The sequence below is a fragment of the Ovis canadensis genome, chromosome 2 (genome assembly GCF_042477335.2).
Source record: "Ovis canadensis isolate MfBH-ARS-UI-01 breed Bighorn chromosome 2, ARS-UI_OviCan_v2, whole genome shotgun sequence".
Taxonomy (NCBI): Eukaryota; Metazoa; Chordata; class Mammalia; order Artiodactyla; family Bovidae; genus Ovis; species Ovis canadensis.
Window position 1 is genome coordinate 39,224,077 of NC_091246.1, and position 9,158 is coordinate 39,233,234.

Consider the following 9,158-nt stretch of genomic DNA (forward strand, 5'->3'; position numbering starts at 1 on the left):
TCGGTTCTCCGCCGAGCTGGAAGGGGGCGAGGGAGGGGCGATCCCCACGCCCTATTCTCGGTCTCCAACACCGCTCCCCCGACCACCACCCATACCAACCTGGTCGTTGATGTTCTGCAGAGCTTCCTTGCCCGAGGCCCGCCGAATCTCCACCTTCCTGCTCGATTCAACAGATGGCTCCCCGCCGGCGCGCCGGCCCTGCCGGGAGTAGGGCGTCTGCGGGTCGGGGCCCAAGTGTGCGACGTCCCGCTGCTGGGCCACCACCTGCCCCGAGCCCCGGCCCACCGTCAACGAGTCGAAGTCGATGGTCTTGTTCTCCGAGGACCCCTCCACCGGGCAGAACATGCCACAGAATTTCTGCCGAGGCTTGGGGCTGCCTGAGCCCAGGTTTTTAAAAAAGGCAGGGACCTCTTCGTCCTCTGCCGCCTTCCCGGATTGCTTCCTCTCAGCCATGGTGTGGGGGCTCGGGGAGGGTCCTTGCCGTTCGTCCGTCCGTCTGCCAGTCCCTACGTCTGCCTGTCTCTAGGCACAAACCCCTTGCCCCGGCTGCAGCCGCGGCTGCCGCTCTCTGCCTACCGCAAGGTGTACAAAAAGGAAGGAGGGCTGGCGAGCGAGCGACCCACCCCTCACGGTCCCTCCCCCTGACCCCGCTTTCTTCCCTCCCTGCCCACGCCCCCCGCCAGCTCCCGCGAGCAGCAAAGTTGGGTCTGGGCGGGTGGCCGCTGCGGCAGCGAGAGCGGAGAGGCTGCCAGTTCCCAGCAGCTGCGGGAGGAGCGAGGCGCGGGCGGGGCGGAGGCGGGGCGCGGCGCGCCGGGGAGGGGAGCGAGGAGCCGGGGAGGCCAGGGAGGGCCTCGCTCCGGAAGTGAAGCTGCCAGACCACCGGCTAATGGATGCGCCGCGGAGGGCCCGCTGACCGCTCTGGGCGCCACGGTGAGTACCCGGCAGGGCACGCGGGGACAAAGATCGTAGGGCGCAGTCCCTGGTCCCCGCGCCCCTCTCCCGGACCTGCCCGGCCCAGGCGCCTCTTCCTCACCGCATTGCGGAGGTGGGCCCACGACGAGTGCCCACCGTGGGGAGGGCTCCCTCCCCCTGCCCCGGGTGTGAGCTGATGGGTGGGGAAAGTGGCACACGCTGGCGGGCGCCAGGACACCCATGGTGGAGGGGCGGGGGAGAGGAGGGGCGGCACTGGGGTTGGAGAAGAGATGGCGCAGGCCGCGCGGAAGAGAGGGGACCGTGAGAGGCGCGGGGACACTAGAGCTTCGGTCTAACCACCGGCCGTGGTGGAACACTGGGAGCAGAAATTGAAACGTGATTCTCACTTACTGCTCCCACAGTGGTGGTGGTGGGGCGCATCGTGGCAGGGAGAGATACAGAGGGCGTAGCAAATACGAAGTGGGTGGGTGTAGAGACAGGAAATAGATCTACAGTCTGTGCAAGTGTAGCAAGGCGAGGAGTTGGCAGGTACAGCCCAGCGCGGCAACTTAAGGGTATAGTGAGAGGGGATGCGGGTGCGCGGTATTGGCCGAGGGCGACGTGTACCGTCGCTGCGCCACTGCGCCAAGAGGGGTCCGGCAGAAGGTCTTCATTTGATATCTTCCGCCCCTCCCTCCCGCCAAAGAGGGAAAGATACACATGGAAGCCCACCCCGCCAAATCTCCAGCCCTACTGGCGCCCCGCCTCATTCCACAGCCCCTGTAGCGCACTGCGCCAGAGCCGCGGGGTTTCCTAGGCTGCCAGAAGCCGCGTGCCTGGGCGCTAGTGCGCGCGCGTCCAGTGCAGGATCAGCATGTGGGGCGCGGCTGTGATGGTTGCCTTGAATTGTGTGAGGCCAAGCAGCGGAAAGGTGTATGGGGACGTGGTGTGTATGCACGGGTAGATCAGCCTCAGCCATGGGATTAGTGGGCATCCAGGGGGCATTTTGATGTAACGCCAGTACATCAGGCCAGTAACACGGCCTCCCAGGACCGTTCATAGCTTACTGCTATTCCCCGTGTCTTTTCCACGTCTCAGTCCCTACCCAGGGTTGATTACAGCCCCGCCCCTCTCTCCACAGTGGCAAAACCCTGCAGAAATGATGCCCATCCTTTGGCAGCTCGAGAAGGAGCTCTGGGCATGCTCAGTGATCAGGGCGGGTTTAGACTGGGAAACTGTTAACCACAGGAGCGTCGTGCCCGGCTGAGCAACCAAAGATTCGGTCCCATTGTCAGCCCTTGCCCTTGGAAGGACTAAATGCGGATACCCAACCCTCCTCCACAATTGCCAGGGAAAGGTGAATGGAGTTAAACTTAGAGGACAACCAATCCCAGCTGGAAGATAAGCCCACCATGATAGGATGAGAAGGAAGGACAGAGGAACATACCTGTGCAGGGGATGAGAGAAGCAGAGGCGGGGCGTTTGGACCTGGCACCAGATGTGCTTTGCATCTGAATAAAGTGCCTCCACACGAATTAAATTTCCTACTCCTAGCAGACCCCTGGGATGAGTGCTTCCTTATCACCACTTTCCAGGGTAGGAAACAGAGTTAGATGCTTTGCCCAAGGTGACTATATAAATGATCCAACAAATCCAGTGGGGTCTTCCACCTGAAAGTCTAGTTCCTTTTCCACTTTATCCTATCTTTATGTGAGATTTTCACATTTTTCCCCCTATCCAAATATTTCCAATCTTGGTCTTATCCTGAAGCACCCAGGTGGCTCAGACCGTAAAGAATCAGCCTGCAATGCAAGAGACCCAGGTTCCATCCCTGGGTGGGGAAGATCCCCTGGAGAAGGAAATGGCAACCCATTCCAGTATTCTTGCCTCAGAAATCCCATGGACAGAGGAGCCTGGAGGGCTATAATCCATGAAGTCACAAAGAGTGGGACATGACCAGTGACTAACACTTTCACTGGCCTTATGGTGTACCAGGGGCATTTCATTTGCCGTCTTTCTATCTGGAAGGCTGCACTGCAGGTTGAGATAGCCTTTGGAGGAAGAAGCCACTCAAAGATAGCCTAACTTGAGTGGGACAGTTATGTAAGAACTTAAGAGGTGTTTCTTCCTGTGTATGCAATGTCTTTTGACATCTCTTGTTTCCTCTAAATATTATAACCGGGAAGGTCACCCCCATATCTTAGAAGAGGGTCATGAGGCATGAGGGAGGAGTCAATGTACTCAGATCCCTGGGGCTGCTGGGCAAGGACTCTCCAGCATTTTGCCCTCCCTGCCCTCTGGCACACGCACCTCCTTTCAGCACCTTCCAGAACTCAGGAAATGTGCCTGCAGCAGGAGCAGCTCCCCCGCTTTAGCTGCAAGTTGGTATCTGTGGCATATGGACCCCATTTGGACTGATGGAGAATTTTAGGGCAAGAATGATCGTAGCCACTTAATACTCCATGACAACTCGAGATAGAAGCTCTTCCCTTTTAAAATCAGCCAGTCTCCACCGCTTCTTCACAGATGTGCCTCCTGTCTTTTTCTTTGCTTTTCAAATGACCCATTCAATTTCAGATACTAGGAAGAAAGCATTGTGTTACTAACTTAACATTTATAGCAAAAGAAAACCCCTAGTTGTGCATTTGCAAAGCATAACCAGGCATAACCAAAGAGAATTAATTTATAACTTCAAGTTTATTTGGCTCTGAGTTTTTTGTAGATTGTAAAACCTATATTAAGTTGTATCTATGTTATTATGTTAAAGCATATTATAAAGCATATTTAGCAAGTTATATTGCTAAACCCGTATTAAGTTGATTTTAAATGTTTGAATGATTCTAATTGAATTTTTAATCAAAGGAATGAAGTAACTCAATATTGTGAAGGATTTGAGGGGGGGTATTTTTTTTTTTGGCTGCATGGCAATGCTTGTGAGCCTGGCAGTGAAAGCACCAAGTCTCAACCACTGGACCACCAGAAAATTTCCAAGAATTGCTGTATTTTTGAATAAGTGTATCAACAGTCTTCACACTGGGTATTGTCATTGTTGAGTCTATAAGTCAAGTCTGACTCTGCTTCCCCAGGGACTGTAACCTGCCAGGGTCCTTTGTCCATGGGATTTCCCAGGCAAGAATACTGGAGTGAGTTGCCATTTCCTCCTCCAGGGACACTGGATATTATCATCATAAAAATACACTATTTATTATATTTATACAGGGCAGCTTGGCTTGGCTGAAGTGGAGAGACACCCAGACACACCACTGTGCTGAGTGGGTGACATCTTCTTGTACTAGAAGCTGAATACATAAGCGCCTTGGCTGTCACAGAACATTCTGGAACAAACAGGTACCTAACAAACAGCCTCCCGATTTCACTTTTCATGTGGGAAAGATCTTGAGTCCTGTCCATCACTGGAGCTCCATTAACTGGCATGCCTGAGGGGAAGCCTGATTGCAGGAGGGTCCCGAAGAGTAAAAAGTCACTGTAAGCAAAGAAGAGCGATGACTCAACTATAACGTAAGGCAGTCTCCCTGTTCCCCTCTCCCGCTTCCATCCCTCACCAGGTACCCATGCTTCCCAGAAAGGAGAGGGCTGTGTGATAAAACTGAGCCTTGTTTCCCTAGGAGCCCAAGCCACTCTGCTGGGAAACTTCCCTCCAAGAGTTCTGGCTGCCAGAGTGGAGGCATCTCCCCACTGGCTAGAGAGAGGTGAGGCGGCAGAGACCCAGAGAGGGGTGAAAGGAACTGCCACGTGCTTCCTGTGGGGCAGGTCCCCACCCCCGCTCCTCAACGAGACTGCAGAGCCTCTGGCCATGGTCCCCTCATAACTGAGATACAACCTGGGGCAGGTCTGGAGACCTCACGGAAAAGGCCAGGTTCTTGCCACTGAGCAGCAAGGGTGATTGGTCCAGGACCTGTTAACTAGTGGGTTATAAGTCTAGAAGCTCATCTGGGATTTTCTCAGTTTGAAGTCAGCGCCAGTCTGTCCCATAAGCTAATCAGTAGCCATAGAGTTCCAGCCAGTCAGTATCCGGCAATGGCGCTGGCCCTGTTGGAGGACTGGTGTAGGATTCTGAGTGTGGATGATCAGAAATCACTGATGGTTATGGGGATCCCAGTGGACTGCAGCGAGGATGAGATTCAGGAGGTCCTGCAGGAGACTTTAAAGCCTTTGGGCAGGTATAGACTCCTTGGCAAAATATTCCGGAAGCAGGAAAATGCCAACGCGGTGCTGTTAGAGTTGCTTGAGGACCCTGAGGTCTCTGTGATTCCCAGCGAGGTTCAGGGCAAGGGAGGTGTCTGGAAAGTCATCTTCAAGACCCCTAACCAGGACACGGAATTTCTGGAAAGACTGAACCTCTTTCTAGAAAAAGAGGGACAGACGGTCTCAGGAATGTTCCGGGCACTTGGGCACCAGGGGCTGTCTCCAGCAGCCGTGCCCTGCATCTCACCAGAGTTACTGGCCCATGTGTTGGGACAGGTGGTAGCACATGCCCCTCAGCCTCTGCTCCCCATGAGGTACCGGAAGCTGAGAGTGTTCTCAGGGAGCGCCGTGCCTGCCCCCGAGGAAGAGCCCTTTGAAGTCTGGTTGGAACAGGCCACTGAGATAGTCAAAGAGTGGCCGGTAGCAGAGGCAGAAAAGAAGAGATGGTTGATGGAAAGCCTTCGCGGGCCAGCCCTGGACCTCATGCACATAGTCCAGGCAGACAATCCATCCATCAGCGTGGAGGAGTGTTTGGAAGCATTTAAGCAAGTGTTTGGGAACCTGGAGAGCCGCCGGACCTCCCAGGTGAAGTACCTGAAAACCTATCAAGAGGAAGGAGAGAAAGTCTCAGCCTACGTGTTACGGTTAGAAACCCTGCTGCGGAGAGCGGTGGAGAAGCGGGCGATCCCCAGGAACATAGCCGATCAAATCCGCCTGGAGCAGGTCATGGCCGGGGCAAGCCTCAGTGAGGTACTCTGGTGTCGACTTAGAGAGCTGAAAGACCAGGGCCGGCCTCCCAGCTTCCTGCAGTTAATGAAGGTCATCCGGGAAGAAGAGGAGGAAGAGGCCGCTTTTGAAAATGAGAATACTGAAGAGCCGGAGGGAGGGGATGGCTATGGCCACTGGGGTAACGAGGCCAATGACTAAAACCCAACTCCAAGGGTGACCCACAGACGGTGGGTGGAGGGACAGCCACGTTATTAGGCTAAGACCTTTTCAGTCTTTTTTTCTCTATAATTTGCACAGTTGAAATCAAAGCATTCAAGCCAGGTTTTATTTTGTTTTTCTTTCATCTTTTTGGCTGCATCGTGGGGTATGTGGGATCTTAGTCCCCCAACCAGGGATTGAACCCATATGTCCTGCAGTGAAAGTGGAGCCTTAACCTCTGAGTGGCCAGGGAAGTCCCTTGGGCAAGAATTGCTAAGTCTCTTCAGTTGTGTCTGATTCTATGCAATCCTGACCTAATGGACTATAGCCCACCAGGCTCCTCTGTTCATGGGATTCTCCAGGTAAGAATACTGAAGTGGGTTGCCATGCCCTCCTTCAGGGGATCTTCCTGATCCAGGGATCAACCCTGTGATTCACAGATGATTATTAATAAACAAAAACTTAAATTCCAAATAGGAGCTCAGAAGCCTAAAAGAATCTGAACCAGGTGTCCTTTAAATCCCTCCCAATAGACTAAAAGAAAGAAATGATGTGAGAAAAAAAATCTCTTTTGTCATCCATTTTAAAAATCCCAACTGTTTGAATTTGTTTTCCTTTCTCAAATCAGCAAGCTCTCTCTCTGAGTACCATGTAAGACAGTGTTCAGAGAGCTAACCATCATAAACCTACCAGCCTGGCCCTGCTCATGGCCTCTGAATATGAAACGCTAAATAAATAACCTTGTATGTAAATAAGGAAGCACACACTGGAAGCCAGTAGAAGCCAAGAGAAGTGTCATTGCTGAATGAGTATGACTCCTCCATCCTGGATTCCTCTCTTTCCTTTCTTGGGAAGTACTCCCCACATCTCTGCTGGGTGTCAGATAGATGGTTCCAGGCAGTGTGTTACCCCCGAGGACACAGAAGTCCATGGTGTGAGGGACATTCTCAAGAAAGGGTAGACATCACAGGAGGGTCTGGAGGAGCAGGGATGCACCGACCATGTTTTGATTCAGGCCAGTGGTTAGAGAAGATTTTTAGTGACGACAAAGACAAAGAAGAGAGGAAGTAAGCTGATAATTACTGAGAAAATGCTCTGCGCCAGGCATTTTACATGTATCTCATTTCATGTGTACAGCATCCCCAGTGTGGTATAATTACGCTCATTTTAAAAGAGAGGGGGACTTCCCTGATGGTCCAGTGGTTAGGACTCCACAGTTCCAATGCAGGGATTGAAGATTTGATCCCTGGTTGGGGAGCTAAGATCCCACATTGCCAAATGGCACAGCCAAAACTAAACAAATCATAATTTTAAAAAATATCTCCCAATTAAAAATAACTAGATACGTGAGAAAGAAAAAAAGTCCATATGGGTTACATGGTCTGCTCAACATCAAAACGCTAACAGGTGGCAGAGCACAGACGGAAGTCGGGACCTCTATGACTCTTCCTAATCCACTCTCCACTGGGATCGCAGTTTTCAAATCGTGCTTTGTAGTTCCGCAGGGACATTTCAGCAGTTCCATGTTGAAGTTGTATTTTACACTCTTTAAATCTCTATTAGATAACAGGTAGACAGACACAAGTGTGCTGATATCCAGATTTTAACACACTGGTGTTTGCCAGCAGGCTCACTGTTGTTTTCAGATTGACTCATTTTGTGCAGACCTTGGAAAAAAGATTCCCTGGTGAGATCCAAGCACACAGCTAAACTTCTATTCATTCTTCATAGATTAAGGAAACCATAGCACTTCAGAAGTGTTTCAGTCAGGCTTATGCATGTCCTGTGATGCCAAGTGTGCTTCAAGCATAAATGAGCATCATTCAGTTAAGCACTACACAAAGCTCCAACACAATTGATGCCTCACATCCTGGCAGCTTTGTATATACAATAAACAATTGGCTTCAGCTTCTCTAAGTATCAGTTTTCCTCATCAGAAAAATGGGAGGACTATAGAATAGGGTTGTTGTTAGGATCAAATGACATAATGCCTTTTAAGCACTTAATGTGATGTCTGGAACACAGAAAGCCCTCAATACATGGGGGCTCTTTCTCTTATCTTTCCCATGCTTATTGTCTGATCAGTGCATGTTCTCTTCTTTTTCTAACAGTCCTGCAATAATGAGTAAATAGGTAATCTGTCTGGTTGTGACAACGTTCCATTAGAAACCATTAAGTGCTTGTGGTAAGTTGGAGCGCTTATTGTCTGTTATCTTTGTGATCAGTTTTCCAGCTATTGTTGACTATTGTTAGTGATTATAAGAAATAAATTATTCTTTCTGATGGTAAATACTTTTAACTGAAGGAATATCCTGAAATTGTAGGAAAAGGCTTTTACTTAAAAAAAAAAAAAGTTACCACTTGTGAGTACTTATCTTTATAAGTTCAATTTTTCAATACTGTTCAAACAAAGTGATACACCCGGATTTCATGTGTTTTTTGTATTTGTAAAAATGGCCTCATTGTTCTCGTGTATTCTCAGTATATAAAGTAAAGTGCTATAAATGTGAAGTTATAAAATAAATCCATTCTGGTAAGATTCTGAGTTTTTTGTGCATTGTTTATTGTGGTTCTGTATAAACTTTTGCTTAACAAAGGGATTTAATTGCTAAAAAAATTTTTTTTGAGAGATGAAAATTAGAAAATCAAGCTAAACCACAAAGATCTTGAATTTTTCTAGGGGAAAAAAAAAAACTGAGAGTGAAATGCTGGGATGGAAATACTTGGACTTGGTCTCCAAAGATGAGAGGGAGCTCAGTTCACCCATCACTGATTTCCCTTTTAACCTACAAGAAATGACAGGTGGAGGCCGGGTCCCTCGGAGACCTCCAGCCCATTTGCTTAGACAAGTAACTGTACCGTGACATTCACCAGCCTCTATTCTGCCAAAGAGGAAGTGACCCAAAGGTGAAATACTGCATTTCTTGGATGAAGTCATTTTTTGCTATATAGATATATTGTGCTGGTGCTCCAGTCGTGCCTGACTCTTTGCGACCTCATGGACTAGCCCACCGGGCTTCTCTGTCCATGGGATTTTCCAGGCAAGAATACTGGAGTGGATTGCTTTTTCTTCTCCAGGGGATCTTCTCGACCCAAGAATTGAACCCGAGTCC

At 50.1% G+C, this 9,158-nt stretch overlaps 1 protein-coding gene across 2 annotated transcripts; it reads left to right on the forward strand.

Annotated features, from left to right (window-relative positions):
* The first annotated feature begins 788 nt into the window (after nucleotides 1–788).
* On the forward strand, nucleotides 789–8,590 carry PNMA2 (PNMA family member 2). Of its 2 annotated transcripts, XM_069575960.1 has the most exons (3): nucleotides 810–930; nucleotides 4,132–4,260; nucleotides 4,539–8,590. In XM_069575960.1, exon 3 carries the CDS (start codon nucleotides 4,951–4,953, stop codon nucleotides 6,043–6,045), a length of 1,095 nt encoding a protein of 364 aa, XP_069432061.1. In that variant the 5' UTR covers nucleotides 810–930; nucleotides 4,132–4,260; nucleotides 4,539–4,950; the 3' UTR covers nucleotides 6,046–8,590. The 2 variants fall into 2 exon arrangements, with proteins under 2 accessions (XP_069432060.1, XP_069432061.1); XM_069575959.1 differs by having other exon boundaries at nucleotides 789–930; nucleotides 4,132–8,590.
* Nucleotides 8,591–9,158: the final 568 nt, after the last annotated feature.

Bases quoted from the DNA above. Each gene is read 5' to 3' on its own strand.
- PNMA2 (XM_069575959.1), top strand. From the start codon at position 4,951: ATGGCGCTGGCCCTGTTGGAGGACTGGTGTAGGATTCTGAGTGTGGAT.